Genomic DNA, 19,950 nt, shown 5'->3' on the forward strand with positions numbered 1-19,950 from the left:
CATGTAACGCTAATTGAGCTCTCCATCACATAAAAATATTTCAAGAGCCTACCCTCTCGTTTTCTTCTTTCTTTCTTCCCTTGCTCTTTATATCTTGGGTTTCACTCTTCTCAAAAAGAGATTATGCTAGTTTTGTGATCCTTAAAATTTTTCAAGAAATTTCTGGTATATACTCGGAAACTTATGCAACACACTGCGGATAAGTCCCTAAAAACAATGGATCTACATGCCTTAGAAAATTATTGTTCGTGATTATTATCAATTTTTAAAACAATCTTAAGGACATATGATTGACATCAACAACCCAATTCTGGAGAATCAAAACAACATTCCCGGAACTCAAACAATCTTCACGAAACAATTTCTTCATATGTCAAAAATCGAGGTCCTCTCTGGACAAAACTTTAGGCATTGGCAAAAATGTGGGTCTACCCTTCTAGACATGTATGAAGTTGTCACTGTGCTTTTATCTCCAAAATCCGATATATATCAGTCTCCCTTCAAATTCAAAACAGTTGAATATTAGATTCATGCAAACAAGAGTGCGGACATACTTTACTTAGTACACTTTCTAATGATTTATTCGATATGAACATCTTTGTTGATAAGGGGAGCAATATGAGTGTTGAACCCAATCTTTGATGTTTTGATTTTTGATGATGACAACACATTAACTGTAAAAACACACATATGTTCTAATGACACAACAGAAATGTGTATTTGTGTTTGATATGTTTTTATATGTTTAATACATAAGTTATCATGTTGATTGGTTTGCATACTATTGTGATCATAAATGTGTTTATATCTTCTGTATGCATGCTAAATGTTTTTAATGAGATAAAACATCAAGCACAAAGCAATTCTGTATGATACAATCGATTATAGTGATATAGTAATCAATTGAATCTATCAGATAGCTTTTGTTTTGAACTGTGGCAAAACAACAAGTTTTGAATCGATTACAGTAAGTGTTAAATCGATTAAAACTTGTGTCTTTGCATACATCATTTTGAAATGTACTATGATGAGTTTTGATGAGAAAAAGTTTTCAAAATTTGTTTAAGTGTTTAGCTTATCGATTACACTATGTATGTAATCAATTAACTCTATTATGTTTTGAAAACTGTTTTAAAGCTAAGTCATAACTGTTTTAACGGTCATATTTTTAAATATGTTGACTAGCATTTATTGCAAATCGATTGCATTAATTGTGCATTCAATTAAATATGTTTGAATTGTAATTTTGTTACATATGTCATTTATGTAACCGATTACATTATTAACGTAATCGATTAGTCTGCGTCTATCATGAGATAACTATATATTGATGCATTGCTCATTGTACTGTAACAACAAGAATAAAGAATTGAACATTTGAAATTTTCATATCTGATATCTTTGATTAGAGAAAAGTGTTACAGGTGATTGAGAAGCTCTAAAAACCAAGTTTCAAAGATTTGGAAGAAACTTGAAGGATTCTTGAGAGAAGAACTGTGGACATAATTGGCTAATCATACTCTACACTACTTAGGTGTTTCTACATTGATTAGAAACTTGTTTTTGCAATCTCGGATTGTGGTTCCCTGTTTGTGCATGACAGGAAGAAGAACAAGGGGTTCTTGACTTTGAGAGGTGGTCTCAAAGGGTTTTGCAGTAAGGGCGTGTGGTTCTCTATGCAGGTGTTTTCTGTAAAACCTTTGGTATAAATGTCAAATCATTATAGTGAAAGATTCTTCAATCTAAGGTTGATTGGAAGGATAACTTAATGTAGGCATTGAAGTCGAACCAGGATAAAAACCTTGTATTTGTTCTTCTCTCCTTATTTCTTTTTTTTCTGAATTGCATAAACGTATTACTTAGATTACAAGAAAGATTCAAGATCATTCAAAGTTTGCAAAAAAAGATTTTAAAAAATTCGTTTTTAGTAATCACTAATTCACCCCTCTTGGTGTTAAGAAAGAAGACATTTATTTTCTAATAATAGTAAATAAATCCTAAAAAAAAATCTACATGCTTAAAAAAATATGTTTCGTGATTGTGAATTTCTATCACAGAAAATACTACCATTTGACTTTCCACTTAACAAAACTAAAAAGGAATACTTCACAAACCTAATAAATGTGATTATGTAATATCCAATCTAGAACCAAAAGAAAAGTACATGTAATTTGTTTTATGGTTTAAGATCACGTTTATATTGTTTTAATTAATTTTAGGTAGTACATACCTAAATTTTATTATTTTTTAAATTAAAATATTTTTTATTGTTTTATAAGAATTATACATATTAAATATTTGTGAGTAGTTTGATAGAATCATAAATACTCACATAATAAGTCCGATAAATCTTATTGATATTCATATTAAAAATGAATTTAAATTTAATATATTTTCACAAAAACTTACCTTCACCACATATATAATGTGGTATGTAATATTTATGAGGAATCTCAATTATTCTAATAACTTATTAAAATATGAGTATATCTTAATATATCTTCTATAATGGTATACGAAGATCATCAAGAACTATACAATATATGTTTCTAGAAGTATTCATCAAAAATTATGATTTACACATTAAAATCACGTCAAGGTTCTTACAATAACGCAAACCAAAATAGAAGATGATAGATTGTTAATTATGTTCGTCAAACGTTCTTGCAACCAACTTATATATTGAACATAGTCTTGGCACAAAGACAAAGATGATTCTTCTTGTGTTGGGTAATTCCTGGCAACACTTCAAGATCAATGTCTTTCCTTACCATCCCTTGAGGCAATTCCCAATCAAAGGAATGAAGAAGATTAGCAACGACAAGTTCTAATGTCACAACAGACATAGCTATACCAGGGCAAATTCTACGACCTGATCCAAACGGAATCAGTTCGAAATCTTGTCCATGAAAATCTATAGCTCTGTCTAAGAATCTTTCAGGACAAAACTCTTGAGGATTTTTCCAAGCTTCAGGATCTCTTTGAATAGCCCAAACATTCACAAACACAATTGTTTTAGCTGGAATTCGGTAGCCATTAATAATGCACTCTTCTGTTGATTCTCTTGGTACAAGTAGTGGGCCTGGTGGGTGCAATCTAAGTGTCTCTTTTATCGTAGCCTTCAAGTAAGAAAGTTTCTGAGTGTCATCTTCATCCAAGAAATCTTTTTTACCTCCCACGTTTCTGATTTCCTCTTGAAGTTTCTTCATTACTCTTGGGTTTTTTACAAGGGCAGTCATAATCCAAACTAATGTGGCTGCTGTGGTATCTGTCCCTGCTGCAAGTATGTTCTAAAAAGCAAAATCAATAGTTAGGAACTAGTGGAAGAAGATGAACTATCTTCTTTCAAGATTTAATTATTCTCAAGTATTGGAAAAATTACAAGTTTGTAATGGATTTTCTTGTGGGGTAATGTGGAAATTAGCTTTGGGCAAAATTGGAGAGAATTTGTTGTCTAAAGAAAGGAGTTTTGGCGTAAAAATCACAAGGTTGATTTTTGGAATCAAAGGGACTAGAAACAACATCTTGAGTTAAATTTAAATTTTGGCTCTCCTCAATTTTTTATCAACAATGAAAAGGTATTTCATTGAGCAAAGAAAAGGTTTTTCACTTAAAGGATACAAGTTATACCTTCAAAGACATTACAAATCACTCTTAACCAATGTCTGTCACATCCCACAATCTATAACCTTAAGGTACGATTACACAGTTTGTACTGCTAGGTAGCATCTACGCACCAAACCAAAGTAGTTCACCGTTACCTATCAGTAGCAAATACTGGTATATTGTTTGCTTTATCTTTAGCAAATACTGGTATATCAGTATATCAATAGCAAATATTGGTTTATCAATATATCAGTACCAAATACTGGTATCTTACTCCCCAAAATCAAAACCCACGAAGGCACAACTATACAGTTTCTTAATCACACACAATTTTACTGCTAAGTAGCAGCTGCATCAAAGTAGTTTACTGCTAAATACCATATCTGGTACATGCCAACAGATCACAATTACATTTTAAATAGACTCTTAAAAATTATTAAAGTGTAATGCAAATTCTAGAAAAATGTAGAAGCTCCTTAGATAGAAGAATTGAAATGTAATACAAGTTCTAGAATATTGTAGAAAAGCCTAAGATAGGACGAAAAATCAAGAATATTCTACATAGGTAAAAATCTAGAACATTCCACATAAATTATGACTAGTATGTTCTAGAATAATATATGGGTTTATAAATACCCATGTACTCTACCATTTGATGCATAACATCTACTAAAGACAACTACAACACTTCTACCAACTACTACTTCCATATTTCACACTCTCCACATTTTCTCTACAAATTTCATTATCTCTACATTTGCTCCATCCCATCACCTACTCCTTTCACAACCTTAAAATATTAACAGTGGTACTAGAGCTACGTTCGGTCATCTACTGACGTAGATAAAATTTTCAACTACCTTAAACAAAACTATAAATCCATCTTCTATTACTGATGAGTCATTCTTTTCTACTACTAACTTAGCTTTTTGCACCATATTGTGTTAGTGAAGTGTGATTAATTCTCCATTTTTATCTCATTTTCACTATTCGGGCTTAATTTTAAGAATAATTCTTATTTTAATTAATTTGAATTATTTGGGCTTAACTATTTCAATCATTTTGTGAAGGACAGTCACTCTTGAAAGGTTGAGAAAGGATCTGCTGAAGATGGTCGAACGGTCTGTGAAGTAGTGTACAAAACGATAGAGAATTCGCCCAACCGTAAAGTCTGCTGAAGCCTTGACCGAACGGTCTTTTGAAGGCTTGTCCGAATTGTCCGTGAATGAATAATGAACGATCTTGGAAGCTGACCGAACGGCCTGTTGTAAGCCTGCACTGGATGGCCGAGCACCGAGCGGTCTGTGGAAGCTTGCACTTATGGCCGAGCACTACAAACCGAGCGGTTTGACGAAGTCGTGACTGAAGTCTGCCAAAGTCACTGCCGAATGAACTAAGAAAGCCTTGCTAGAAGCCTTCACCGAACGGTCAGCTACCAGCTGAGCACTCTTGAAAATAATGACCGAACGGTGTGAACCTTTCACGATCGATCGGTCACATGCAGTAACTAGAGGAACTCAGCAGCAGTGCTGGAAGCACATTTTGGGACTTCAAGAGGGTGGCCACGTCAGTGTTAGAGTTTAATTTCGTTTTGGAATGTCATTGGGTCAAACTTTAGGACTTTGGGCCAAATTTTAGGTCATTTTGTAGGACAAGCCCATGAGGAGGGTTTGGTCATTTGGTCATTTGGGTAATATAAAATCGTAAAAGCAGATTTCACAAGGGTCTCCGAGCCGCCACTCACGTTTATGTTCTTTGGGGAGCATTTTCTTCCTCCTTCCCCTTTGGGGAGGTTTAGGTTTTGCCTTCATTCCATTTTCATGTATTAAACTCCTTTTACATTGCAATTTAAGAGTTGAATTTGTTCCTGCATTTACTGTTCACTTTCTTTCTCGTCTCTACTAGTCGCAGTTTTACTGTTCATCATCATCTTCACTATTGTGCCGCATTTCTGGTTTCGCGTTTCACTGTTCACTTTTAATGTTACATTTCGTTGTTGTGCTGCATTTCTGGTTTCACTTTTACTGTTCACTTTTACGGTTGCATTTCGCTGCTGTGCTGCATTTGCTGTTTCAATCTCAGTTTGTGTTTATTGATGCTTCTACTGTTGCACTTCGTTTCCATACCCGTTTTGACATTCAGATTTTGAACCATTTAGTTTATGCTTTTAATTTACGCTTTCAGCTTTTGAATCCATCTGATTTCATTTTCTAATTTACGATTGAGTTTCGTTTCTGCTGTACTACGTTTGAATTTTTCACGTTTACTATTTCTGCTTTTACTGCATACCGCTCGGTCTTTGATTTGCACCGTTCGGTCTCTAACTTGCTTTGTTGTTAGAGACCGTTCGGTCAACCTTAACACCATTTGGCTTGTTTCAAGTGTTCATTTTCATTTCCATGAGCTAGTTTTAGATTCATACCGTTCGGTCTCCATGTAGAACCGTTCGGCCCTTCCTGTATTGTCTAGTTTTACTTTTACTGTTCGGTATTCATGCTTTCGTTTCCATGTTAGGACCGTTCAGTCATCTATAGGACCGTTCGGTCAACTTTAGTTTCCAACTGTAGGACCGTACGATATTTATGTTTTACATATTTCTTTCATTGCTTTTAATTATGTTTGGTTGTCTTTAATTTCCAGTTTTAAATTAGTTTAATTTTCCTTGCAAAAAACACTTTCAAACCCCCCTCCCCCACTTCGTGTTTGACCTAATTCTCGAACCACATTTGGTCCTTGAGAGACGACCTAAGAGTCACTTCCTAGTACTATACTTCATTCTTATTTGCACATCAAATTTGTATGGGCCGCGACAGCCCCATCAAATTTTGGCGCCGTTGCTGGGGACCAACGGTTCGGTCTTAGGTCTTTTGTTGTGTTAGTGTGTTGTGTTTTGTCTTGTGTTGTGAGTGTTTTGTTCTGTTTTGTGTGTGTTGTCAGGTGTGTTGCATTTAGATAGCTTTAGTAGCATATTTTCATTGCATTCTTCCTTTCCCCATTCTTTCTTCATGTCTACCTATTTTGATTATGAACATACTGCTTCTTCTGCCTGTGCCTATAATTATGATTCTCCTTCTGCATGTTACTCTGATTATGGCTCTCATGCTGATTTCTATGTTGAGGACAATATGAATCATTTTCCTACTCGTGAGAGTGCTCATTGGGAGTCGGTTCCATATATTAAGGATGATGTTCTTTGTGTTCTCAACAGTGGACTGATACGTTTGCTGCCTAAGTTTCACAGTTTTGTAGGTGAATGCCCACATAAACATTTGGAGGAGTTTCACATCATTTGCTCTTCAATGAAACCTCCACATGTCCCGAATGATCACATGTTCTTAAGGGAATTTCCGCACTCATTACAAGGAGCAACAAGGGATTGGCTTTATGGTCTTATTCTAGGATCTATCGATTTATGGGAAGATTTTAAGCGACAATTCTTGGATGAATTCTTCCCTGCTCAACATTATTTTGATCAGCATGGTTATAACAACGATCCTGGACGGGCATATGGCTACTCAGCTCACTAAGGAACAGTCTCAAGTTTTAGAGAAATTACATTTTCAAGCTGTTCAGATTCCAGATGATGTTAGTGCCATTGACCTAGGGGATGGGAACCAGAGTCATGTGCTCACTGTGCCACCTACTTTCCCACCGTCCTATGTCCCTACTCTTGAATCTGAGGAGACTAATGAAGATTTTGAGGACCGAGCAGTTATAAGCAGCAATTTTGAGCTACGTAGACCACCTTCATCTTCCACCACTCAACCAATCTCTAAGGAAGTGGAGGTAAACATACCTCAATTTGATTATGTTGTTGATGATTATGCTGTTGAGGGGTATGTTGATGATTATATTGTTGATGAGCATGCTTTTCATTTCCACTCTTTGTATGATGAGAAACAATTTTTGCCATCCTATCTGAATACTTCTTATCATGCATTGAACATGAATTTGAGCATGTGCTTAATATTGCTTCAAAAAATTGAAATTGATTTATGTTCTAAGAGTATACCTAATGTTCAGCCTGTTACACTGGGATTGGGTGTTATACCCCTAAATGTCATTTCTGTGGAACCACATTGCACTAACCCTATTGCAGGAGGTACACATGAAGTTGACCAACAAACACCCACAGTGGAAGACAAAGGTGCTCACATATACAAAAGCTTGAGTATCAACAGGCACTAACAAAACCCGCTCATCAACAATCACTTCTTAGATCCAGCTGTGGAAGACATTTCCCTGCTCGATCAAATCTGGCGGATGAAATCGTTCCTCAAAACTTCCTTGCTAGATCCTGTGGTGGAAGACATCTCCCTGATAGTCCAAAATTGGCAACTGCCACCCTGACTCAGGGGGTTTTCTTTTCCCTTCTCCCCCTTTCCCTACTTTTATTGCACTTGTTCATGTTCTGTTCATTGTTCTGATTTCTGATCTTATGCTTATGACACATTGAGGACACTATGTAGTTTAAGTGTGGTCTATTGGGGGAGATTTTGATTTTTCTTTGTTAGTTTTTGTTTTCTTTGCTAAATTTTTTCTATTTTAGGTTGGTTTTGTCTTGCCTTGTGTACAGTTTTGTATGATTCTCTTCATTTCTAGATTTTGTTTAAGTTGTAGACTCGTCTTTCACTTCACTTGATTGATACTTATGGTTTAAAATTCTTGCTTTTCTTTGCTTGGGAAGATGATTATGATGTTTGAAAGGTTGATTTGATTGTGACAAATACCTTGTGTAAGATTTGAGCCACTTTATGTTATTTCTTGTGTGATGTATCTCTTAATTGCTTGCACATATCCCTTGGCTTGACTCTTTTTATGATTATTGATTGATATGCATGTTTGGAAGTGATAAAGGCAATTTTGTTCTTGAACCTCTCTAGCCAAAGAAGCCTCCCTTGTTTTAATCCTTTGATAACCCTTTCTGTGCCTATACTTTCCCCATTTCTTTCTTTTGAAGCTCATACACTAGCCTGAGTGAAAAACCATGATTACCTTAACCTTAGGGAATTTTGGAGATTTGGAAGTGTTTTAGGAAAAGTGTGGTCTTCTTGGGGATTCTTATGAATTGGCCAGTTGGTTCCTCTTGTTAGTTGTTTTGTAAATATGTGTGTATCTTGTCTCTTACAATTGTGTCCTAAAGAGAGAGAAAAGAAAAAGAGACAAGATGAAACAAAAAAGAAAAAGAAAAAAATAGGAAAAAATGAGAAAAATAATTTTTTTTTTAATAATGGAGTCAAGAGGATTGAATTAGAGGTTTTGGGTGTGATTTCATTGCATTTTCACTTGTTCCCCATTGCTCCTCTATTCTTTTTGGTTTGTAGCTACTTATCCATATGTTATCCTCCCTTGTCCTTGGCCCCATTTCATCTATAAAAGACCTTTTGATTTGAACATTCATATGTTTTGAGTGTTGATATTAGAGGCTTGCCAAGTCTGTTTGTTGCTTGCTTTCTTGAGTGCATTGAGTTGACATTGTTTACCCTAGACACTTAAGAGAAACACTAATAGTGCATCTCTGAGGTTCTATTGCTTTTGGATTCACCTCTAGAGCTGATTGATTATTTTGCCATGTTTTGGAATTGCTTGGATGAATTCTGAGTATCTGCATTCTCTGATTATCTGTGTGAAGGATGTTGTCTACTATAACTAAAGACAACTACAACACTTCTTCCAACTACTACTTCCATATTTCACCATCTCCACATTTTCTCTACATTTCACTATCTCTACATTTCCTCTATCCCATGACTACTCCTTTCACAACCTCAAAATACTAACAAAAATATCACGTCTTATGACTAGTTCTGTCATATTCTATAAGCCCAAAGTGCCTCAGTATATCAACAAAAAATGAATGTGCCAACCCTGTATCTGCTGCATAAAAAGTTGGGCATTAGATAGCCATTCCATATTTTTAGAATTCAGTCTTTCCTGCATACTTATACTGGGTTTTTCCTCCGCTGGTTTAGCATCTCATGTGAAGAACCCTCACCCAACCAAGCCATATATATGCTCTTTTACCCCTGTTCCTCATACTACACGAATATAAGTCCTAGTTATGTTTACCATCTCAGATAACCTTATCACCCACTGTTACTTATATTTAATTTTGTACTAGTCTCGATCGTTAAGGATTATTAAATGAGTTGTTTATTTGTTTAGGAATTTTGTTTATTTTTAAATGAAAGAGTCACTAATTTAATGTAGTAGTTATTAGATAATAATAGATAATAAATGGAGCCTTAATAATTAAGCATGTAATTAGTTTAAGGGCTTATTTTGCTCACAAGATACACAATAATCAGTTGAACAATTTTAGAATTTTAGTTTTTGTCCTTCTCTTTGTATTTGTCGTCTCTTCATATTCTTCTAATTTTGTATTGTTGCAATTTTATTCAGTAACGAAGAACTAAATTCATGACAATCAATTTACGAAATTAATATCGAACAATACAAAATGAATTTTGCAGCAATAGTTCATCGATTTGAGTTCTATCTTCTTTTCCTTAATTAAAATGCGTTGATATTTAGAAAAATTCTTTTTTTTTCATATATAAGAAATAGAGTATTAATTAATTAGCTAAAAAGGTAATAAATTATAGAAAATAGGAATTAATAGACCATACCATGAGAACCCCTTTGATGTGATCAAAAGTGATATCAATTGGAAGCGAACGATCATTCTTCAGTTGAAGCAACAAATCAACCATAGCCTGTTCTTCCGCATATTCTCTATTTGGATCCATGTGTTCATCAATCACATCTTGGTAGAACCTATCGAACTCATTGAAGTTTCGTTCAAGACGTGCGTTCAATCCACTGAGTTTATCAACCCAACCCATCAATGGAATATAATCGGAAACAAAGAAGGTACCCATCATGGCTTGAAGCTCATTCAGCAACACATGGAACCTACTCTTTTCACTTCCTTCATCCTCGTACCTTCTCCCAAAAGCAATTCTACAAACCACAGTACTTGAGAAAGAAAGTAACAGTTCACTCAAGTTTGTAACACCCGAAGAAGATGCATGCCCAGATATTTTTTTGATCATTTGCTTCACCTCAAACTTTCTTATGTACGAAAAGGTAGAGACACGCTTGGAGCTAAAGAGATGAACAACACAAATTTTTCTGATTTCTCTCCAATTTTCAGTGTTTGAGGAGAATGCAATCTCTGACTCATTGTAGGAGAGTTTCTGCTGGCCATGTAGTTTAGGTCTTGAACTGAGCTGAAGGTCATGGATTTTTAGTACCTCTTTTGCTAGTTTAGGGGAGGAGACTACAATAGCTTGTCTGAACCCTAATTGAAGGGAAAATATAGGTCCATATTTCTTTGAGAGTTGCCATAACTGCAGATAAAGAATGGAGTTATCTAACTGATGCAAGTTTCCTATGATTGGAAGGCGTTTAGGACCTGGAGGGCTGGTTGTGTTCTTGAAGGTTCTTAGATTATGGATGAAGAACAAGAACAGCACAGGGAGAATAATAAGACAGACAAACAGTGGTAACAACATTGGGAAAAGCTTAGGTATAGATCTTATCTTCGATCTGTGGATATATAAGGTTCTCATATTGGGAAAAGCTTAGGCATATAGATCTTATCTTCAAAACCGCGAATTTGTTAATGTATGTGTTTATATTTTGAAATACAAATTTATATTTAAGATGTTCGAGTTTTTATTTCATATTTGTATGCGTAAGATTATTACATAAATTTTACTCATTTATGAAGTTACATTTAATTAAATTGAATCAAATGTTGACTATTTCAGTAAAGATATATAAATACAATTATCAAAACTTGGGTAAATTTAGTTTATGCTTAATAGTCGTGTTAATAATACATCCTTCCTTGCATATATTTGTTACTTTCTAAAAACAGTTAAGGCTATAAATTTTAAGGTCATATCACTATTTCTTTGAATTTATAGAATTAAATTTTAAATCAAATTAACTAAGAAGGACACTGACAGAGTAAAATAATTTGTCTCATTATTAAGATAGGAAAATTTAAGTTTAATTATGTGAAATTTTCGGCACATCATCACACCTAAACGTCTAGTATGAGTTAAAAAAAAATCTATTAGTAAATGATTCAATATATATATTCAAATCTTGACTAAAATAGATTATAAATATCACATTAAAATAATGTATCCTAAATTTAACTCAATTTTATCAAAACAGTTCAATAAAAAAATATTTAATATAAATTGATTTTCTCTCTAAATATCAAATCTTTAATATTTTTCAAACAATTTTAACTAATCAAACAAACAACCCAAATAAAAGTATTTCCTGATAATAATAATAATTCTATTTAGGTTTAATTTAGTTTAGATCTATCATACAAATCCATTGAAGAAATATACTTACGTGTAACGTAAGACTTATATAACAATGCACATCATTTTCCACTAGTTTCGGGTGCTAGTAATTCCTTATTACTGGTTGATGTCTCTCTGAAGTCAAACAGGTCATATCATTCATACATTGACAAGCAATAAGATAGCTCAGAGACTGGTTTAGTTTATCCCAATAAATTTTTGAGAATGGCCAAAGGTAGCCTAGAAGGTACGGATTTAAAATTTTGATATTTATTTTGACATGATTCAAAATTTGTTAGATTCGGATAAAGGAAAACCTATTATTTTATGTTAATTTACATATTCATTTTAAAAAACATTATAAGTTTATTAATCATATTTTAATTCGTAACATTCATAAAAAGTTAAAGAAAGTTAACAATTATATTATATTTAATTATGTTCTAATTTTACCAATATACTTTTAACACGTGGAATAAGACTATGTATTCATCCCGACATTGTCTCTTTCCATATAATAGAAACGGAGGAACTTTGTCTTTATAATTTCTCTAAATATAATAGTCTTCTACTTGTTTTAATGGCAAGTATCAATTACATAAGAAGACAATCAAGAAATGACAGCTTTTATCAACCAAGATTATAGGCAGGTGTTAAAAAATTTAGACGTACACTCTTGTTTCAGTTCTCCTCAACTTTCAGTTCAATATGTTGCTTCAAAGTTTAGACAGACACATGGTTTTCAGTGCTGCAATTTGTTACTTTGTCTGTTTTTCATGGAAATTGATGTCATGGAATTAGAATCCAAGAGCAACCAATTGCTAAAGAACTGGAAAGCTATGAAGATTCAATGGAATATGAACTATAGTGAGAGATGAGTAAGGAACATGGGGAGATTCAAGAATAAGGCATATTGGAAAAGCCAGAAACAAAGGACAAAATTTGCATTTAGAAAGAGAACAAATATGAATGAACTCTCAAAATCAGAACAATGGCAGTGACCAATAATGCTTACTTTGAATGATACTGAATCCAGGAGTGCATATCGCATTGGAATGCTCATCAATCTTTTGATGTTTCGTGGAGAAAGATGACTTATATCCACAATTTTAATGAGAATTTTTCATAAAAAATTATATTTATATTGTTTTGCCACACTTTTTACAACAGTATTGTTTCTATCTCTGTTTATCAGAGTGACATTTTTGTTCTCTCATGCTTCTTTCTCCTTTACTCTCTTTCTTTATACATATTTTGTGATATATATATATATATATATATATATATATATATATATATATATATATATATATATATATATTATGTGTGTGGTATTTATATGTTCTTTTATAGTTTTTGTTAAAATATTAAAAAAAATTTAATTCTTAAAGAGACCAACTTAACAAGTTCATACTCTGAAATAAGTTTGTTACCATCAACACATAGAGTCAATTTTAAGTAACTAAAAAAGAAAATATTTTCTATTATCATTAAATAGTTATATCATGTTTAATATAATATATAATTGTTTGTATCTTGTATTTAATTTTTTAACATTATTGTTTTATATATCGAGACTAAATCAAACTAACATTTTCTAGAATTCTACACGAAGCTCCAATTTATTTTATTAAAAGCATTACATTATATCTGCTTTTTAGATTACACAAAACCCCTTCAAACACACACACACATAATATATATATATATATATATATATATATATATATATATATATATATTAGATTAAGTTCTTTGTCCCTGATTTCAAATAACAGGTTGCCCTGTTAATAAAAGAAATTATCTATACATATACCCTTTTGACTCCACAATTTACTGAATGATAACCTCCCAAATTTTCATCAAGACGTCTTTCTTAATAATCTCAACCTTGAATTGCAGTTTCCAAATGTAAATTGATAAGCTTATTCAATAAAAATACTTTGAAAGGGTGGTATCAGACACCTGTAAATGTGTAGTAAGTACTAACCATATACTTTGATCTCCAACCTTAATCTTATACCGTATTGTTAATTGTTTACACTACACCAGCCCTCAAACAGAAAACGTGTTTATCTTCAGGAGTAATTTAGAATAGAATTAACTAATAATCACCTGAAATCGACCCCTTCCAAGTGCAGGTTTGAGTAAATTTGCTATGTCAAGGCCATATCCTTTATTTCCTCTCCCAACTGTTCCTGCCCGAACAAGTATATGAACGTCATCAATGAAGAGAATGAATCACATGCATTTCGAGAATAATCAGTGAGAGCTAAAACAATCCTCTTCTAGCACGTCAAGCACGTGTTCATCAAACTCTTATACATTCTTTTATATTACAGTATTCACTTGACTTTATTACGTCTTTTATCAACTTTGTAACATGTTCCTCTAGCTCTCCTCTTTCTTTTGCTCCAGCCATTAACAGGGCTATATCCAAGGACATCACACGCTTTGTCTGCAGAACACAAAGCAAAGAGTAAAATCACATGCATAAAGCACCCAGAAATACAGAGTAATAAAAAGAAAAGCTTTAGAAACATCAATCACGCATCAATACACGTACCAATAAATATGGAGAAACATCAATCACGCATCAATCACACGCTTCAAACCAAAACTTTCTGCATAGTTTGATCAAATTAACTGAATATGCATGCTCAAATCTGATTATATTATCTTCAAACAAGAGTATCAGTGTATGGTATATGCTTGAACAGTAATTGCAGAAATTGGGGATTTAAAACCAATAATACACTTTATCATGCAAACAAAAAATGCAAATATTTTTCAAGAAAAAATTGATATCACCCACCCGTAGTGGACAAATTCTAGGCCAGCACCAGCGAGACCTCGAGAAATTGCATTCTAAAATTTGACAATGGACAAACATTTAGTTTCATAACCATCAAAGTTTTAACACAATCAACAATCACTTTATTTAAAGGTGGGTGTTAAAAAAATGTTATACAGAACAATCTAACCTGTAATAATTTGGCTGATATTCGGGTATCATGGCCAATAGAAACTCTCAAATGCTGGGAAGAGTCAGCTTTTTTCTTCTCCATTAACCATGCAGCAAAAGCAGCTCCTATTGCCTCAGCAACAGGTTGAGTGAGGTTAACTTTCTCTCCCTCGACACCATCAATAGCCACACCACGTATGTCACTGTTAAGTTAATTTCATTTATAAGTTTATATGAGTAAGTGTGCAGGATGTAAGCCCAATAAATCCTAGTGCATTTTTTTTAATCAAAAGGAAAGAATGTTATTGCATCACCATACAGGTTACCATCCAAACCAGGTTAGCACTACAACCTCAAGCATTTGTTATACAATTAATAGAAAAAATAAAAACAAAAGTGGGGGACCAAACCAAAAGCCACTAAAGGAATCCGAAATGTGTATGAAATTCAGAGACAATACATAAAAGTACTTCATCTCACCCCAATATCTTAATCATCGACCTCGCAAAAGAACTCGTTTCCCCTAAGATTGCAGAACCAAGAGATCCAAGAGGTGTCAGCTCCATCCGAACCGCTAACATCAGACTCTTCACTCTCCGTTTCAGATTCCTCCGCTGCACCCAATGCAGATGAAATTAGAAAGAAATATTATGATGTTAGGTCATTACTCTTAGGCATTGATTGAGTTTTCGAGCAGTGGCCTCATTTGTGTGAAGAGAAGAATGTGGTGAAGCAAATCGGAAGAGGTGAAAGAGGAAAAGGTACCTTAGAGGTTGGAATTTTTGGAGGTGGCGTTGATTGGGCAAGAAGTGGAGGGCGAGAATCGTTCGAGGTGCTTGTCGAGAACGTCGTTGATTCGCTTCCGATCTCCTACTTGGAAGCAGAAACATGACGGCAACACCTCCTCGTTCTTTATACATCCCTAATCTTAATTACTTACAGCACAACACAGTCCTAATTATCAGTATAAACCTAATTTATAAAATATATTCACCCACGGCAGACCACGTGACGACGACACACCACAACAAGGTTTCACCCACCACAGAAAGAAGGAGGGAGAAGAAGGAGGAGAAGAAGGAAGGAGAAGAAGGAGGGAGACCAAAAAGAATCTGGACTAGAGAAGAAGAATCTGGACAAGAGAAGGAGAGAAAGTGCTGTCAGACGGAAAAAGAAATCGAAAAATAATCGATAATAATATTAGTGAATTTTGATTTTAGTGTCTACTAAAAACTTTGATGGCTTTTAGTTCTCATAGTATTCAAACATGTAATATTAGTCCTTAAAAATGGACGGCATCAATTTTTTGTTGATCTGTCAAACATCAGCGAGGTCACGTCTTCTGCCAGCTTCCATCGTAAGTATCTGTCACGTTGATGGTTTAATTTGTGGAATGAGATTAAGTGATTGACATATGTATGGGTGATTGAAATGAGATTACGAAAGTTGGGTTCTTCTTCGTCATCTCGGTTGAAGGTTCACCACATCCTTCTCTTCACACAAACGGAAAAACATATTTTATACTGTACAATACCTATTCTAAGGTCATCAGGTATAAAAAAAGGATTTTCTATACCTATTTTTATTGTAACCGATATAAAATCATTTTTTATACCTATTTTTATTATAATTGGTGTAAAAAAGTTTCTCATATTTACAAAATTGCGATCGCTTCACTATCTATACCTGATAGATTTTAACAGGTATAAAAATTGCTATAAAAAGTGTATTTTCCACTAGTGAGTAATCTATAATTCACTAGTGCAAAAACAGTGTATAAAGTCATGGGTTCAACATCAAATCACGGAATAGTCAACGTTAAAGTAACCAGTGACATTTTTGTAAATAAATGCAATTATTAAACGTCGTTTAGAAATTCGACGTCAATATATTATATTGAGTAAATTTTGCGAAAATGTTTGGCGTGAAGGTGAAAATGTATTTACGTATGACGTCGAATTCCCTAAAATTAAACGTCAAAAGGATATAAAATGTCGAATGTACCAGTGTTAGATGTTAAAAGGTTGGTGAATTCAATAAAAATTTGAGCAGGAGATTGAAAATTCTTTCATTTTATATTAGCGCGCGATACCCTCTTCTTTACTCAAAGTTTTCTGGAACAAAGTTTGACGACCATCACATGTAATATTTCTTTCATTTGTTACAAATGCATGTTAATTAACTACTTTATGTATGATCTTCGTTTGTTTTGACCGATTATTTTCGTCTTCTTGTCCTTCATAGGCGCATTCTGCTTTCTCTCTTACTGGTGGCAACACTTTATTTCAACGAACCCACCTTTTGAAGGTTATAGTTTTCGTTTTCGATTTGAAGAACTTATTTGTTGAACTTGTTTGTTGTTTTTTTGTTGAACTTGTTTGTTGTTGTTGTTGGTTGTACCAGTTTTTTGTTGTTGTTTGTTATTGTTGTTCATAGTTCATGCTTTATAAAATACCAAAAACTGAACTTTTTTATTTTTCTGCTTTTCAGGTCTCGTAGAGTTGTAAAAAAAGATCACAATTAATTAAAAAAATAAAAAAAATTGATTAACGTCGAATATTGAAAAAATTCGACGTTAATTTTCTTAACGTCGAATTGTTCTATGTTCGACGTCAATTTAACGTCTCCCGATATGACGTCGACTTCGAATTCAGCGTGAAAGACCAAAAAACAACGACGTTATACAATATTTTTGTACTAGTTATTGTACTAATAAAGACAACTACTATCCTAAACTGATGTTAATGAATGGTTATAGCAATTACTGTAATATTACAGAATAAATAAAAATTGATACTGTGAATAGCTAAAATAAAGAGTCATAAATGATATATATTGAACAAAATATTTGATTCTATCTAACTCCACTCTTAAACTAGTGGTGATATGGTAATGTCAAGTTTGTCTCTTAACAAGTTGAATCTTGTATAAGTAAGAAGTTTAATCAAATAGTTTGCAATTTGATAAGTAACATTGTTACTTCATTTTGTAGGAGTTGATCATGTATTTAGTGTACATCTATCTTAATGTGTTTGGGCCGTGCGCGCATGATTGGATTAGAAGCAATTGACTTGCACTAAGGTTATTGTTAAGATGTCGGGAAGTGTACTGAATCGCATCAAGTAATAATAATTGGTAATACCAAGTATCGTTTCCCAAGAGACTCACGACACTAAACTGTCATGTAATTACTTAACTAATTAAGACTTTGAAGAACAATTTTAGGGTTTTGAATGCAAAAACAAGAAAGTAAATATAAATGCACTTTTGATCAATTGAAGAAAACACAAAGATGAATTGATGATATTGAAAATATGAGATGAATATGTTGTTGGGGTTTATATTTCACCTAGTTTACTCTTATGCATATATGAATTCATCTTCTTCATTAATGTTAATATCACTTTCTAAATTACTTAAAACCCGATGTCTCGGCGAAGAAAGCCTATCCATAATTACTAGATCACAATGTCTTGTATCACTAGTAATTAATTCTGCATTACGATTAGAAGCTTAAGATAACTAAAACTCATATCCCTATGTGTAGGCAATACTGCTTTTGAGAGCAATTCTCCAAATCTAGGTTTCCCCGTATGTGTCCATATCACGAAAACCAAATGAGTTGAACATAACAAGCATAGAGCAAAGAAGAATGACCCTAACAATTAATGAAAAAGCATAAATAAATTGGAATCAATTCAAATACATTAGAGTTCACAAGGTTACATCATCCACCAACAACAAATTGAATTTAGTTCCCCCTTATCATGGAGAAACTAGATGAACAATGAAATGAGAATGAAAGATAAACCCTAAAAACTGAAGAGGAGAGCTTCCGCATCCACTTCTGCCTCCAGAGAGTTGGAAAAATCTGAATTTGTGTCAATTCTGTCAAAAGATTCCCTCTAGGACGTCCAAGTCCTTATATACAGCTGAATTGGATCATGGGCCAATGTAGACACCGCTCAACGCCCCAACTTAGGGCGCCTAGGCGAGCTTGCGAGAGGAGTGGCCTCAACGCCCCAAGAAGGGCACCCAGGCGTGAAACGTTATAGGAATGCTGACGCTCAGCATCCTTGAAAGGGCGCTCAAGCGTGAATGCGAGACTCCTGCGTTGAGGGCCCTATAGGAGGGCGCCCAAGCGTCTTGCGACCTTTAGCAGCCTTCTCTTCTGGTGCTCTTTCTGTCCTTTCTGAGTTTCAACTTCTTGAAACTTAACTCCTCTTCCAATTCATCCAAATTTCCTACAAAATCAAGGAAATTTAGTTATAAAATCTTCAAGTATAACCTCAACACTCTTACCAAAACAAGCTAAAACCAAGAGAACAAGCAAGTTTCTAAGTCAAAAAAGGTTCATTTATTATCAAAATTTAATCCCAAAACGATGAAAACTGTTATCACAACCCCAAACTTGAAACTTTGCTTGCCCTCAAGCACAAGAACATGTGACTCAGCCCAAACAACACTTCAATGGTTCAACATACCACAAAGCACTTTCTTCTCAGACAAGTAATCATTCATAACTACTTATCATAAAAATATCAGTCAAGATGCATTGATGCTTTAGCCAAACAAGCTCAACTATGGTGCTCACATATTCACAATATATAACAGATGCAAACTCATGAATGATCAACACCAAGCAAGAATGTTATCCTATAGTGCATGGAACTATCCCTCACCAAAGATAGTTGATGAGTCAATATTTTCTTGACTTCACTTAGCTTATTGTGCTAGATTTAATTAGGGAATTGTGCTTGAATGTGATATATTTCCCCATTTTTGCTAATTGTGCCTAATTTGACCAGAAATTCTTATTTTAATTAATTTGAATTACCTAAGGCTAATTATTTGCATTATTAATTGTAGGGAAATTGTTGGATAATATTTTGGGACAATTTGAGGGTTATCACATAATTCAAGACTCTCCACAAAAGAAGTGCGAACAAGTGATTTTACTCTTTGGGCTTATTAGAAAGGGGTGCTTCATTATTGGAAAGGGGAGTGACGTCTAGGAAGCCCATGGGTAATTAATATTTTGGAGGTGCT

At 33.8% G+C, this 19,950-nt stretch overlaps 2 protein-coding genes across 2 annotated transcripts; both read right to left on the reverse strand.

The window, feature by feature from the left end:
* Positions 1–2,556: 2,556 nt before the first annotated feature.
* Positions 2,557–11,142, reverse strand: LOC124830786 (cytochrome P450 83B1-like). Its single transcript, XM_047304602.2, has 2 exons — positions 10,236–11,142; positions 2,557–3,290 (listed from the first exon to the last, which is right to left on the reverse strand). The coding sequence occupies exons 1-2, from the start codon at positions 11,121–11,123 to the stop codon at positions 2,676–2,678; spliced, it is 1,503 nt and encodes a 500-aa protein (XP_047160558.1). The 5' UTR covers positions 11,124–11,142; the 3' UTR covers positions 2,557–2,675.
* A 3,022-nt stretch (positions 11,143–14,164) lies between these two features.
* On the reverse strand, positions 14,165–16,257 carry LOC148190628 (uncharacterized). The gene is made up of 6 exons (XM_088102726.1): positions 16,225–16,257; positions 15,667–15,771; positions 15,382–15,515; positions 14,921–15,104; positions 14,752–14,804; positions 14,165–14,394 (listed from the first exon to the last, which is right to left on the reverse strand). The coding sequence occupies exons 1-6, from the start codon at positions 16,255–16,257 to the stop codon at positions 14,382–14,384; spliced, it is 522 nt and encodes a 173-aa protein (XP_087958852.1). The 3' UTR covers positions 14,165–14,381.
* Positions 16,258–19,950: the final 3,693 nt, after the last annotated feature.

This window comes from Vigna umbellata, unplaced genomic scaffold (genome assembly GCF_029865625.1).
Source record: "Vigna umbellata cultivar VRB3 unplaced genomic scaffold, Vumbellata_1.0 scaffold_690, whole genome shotgun sequence".
Classification (NCBI taxonomy): Eukaryota; Viridiplantae; Streptophyta; class Magnoliopsida; order Fabales; family Fabaceae; genus Vigna; species Vigna umbellata.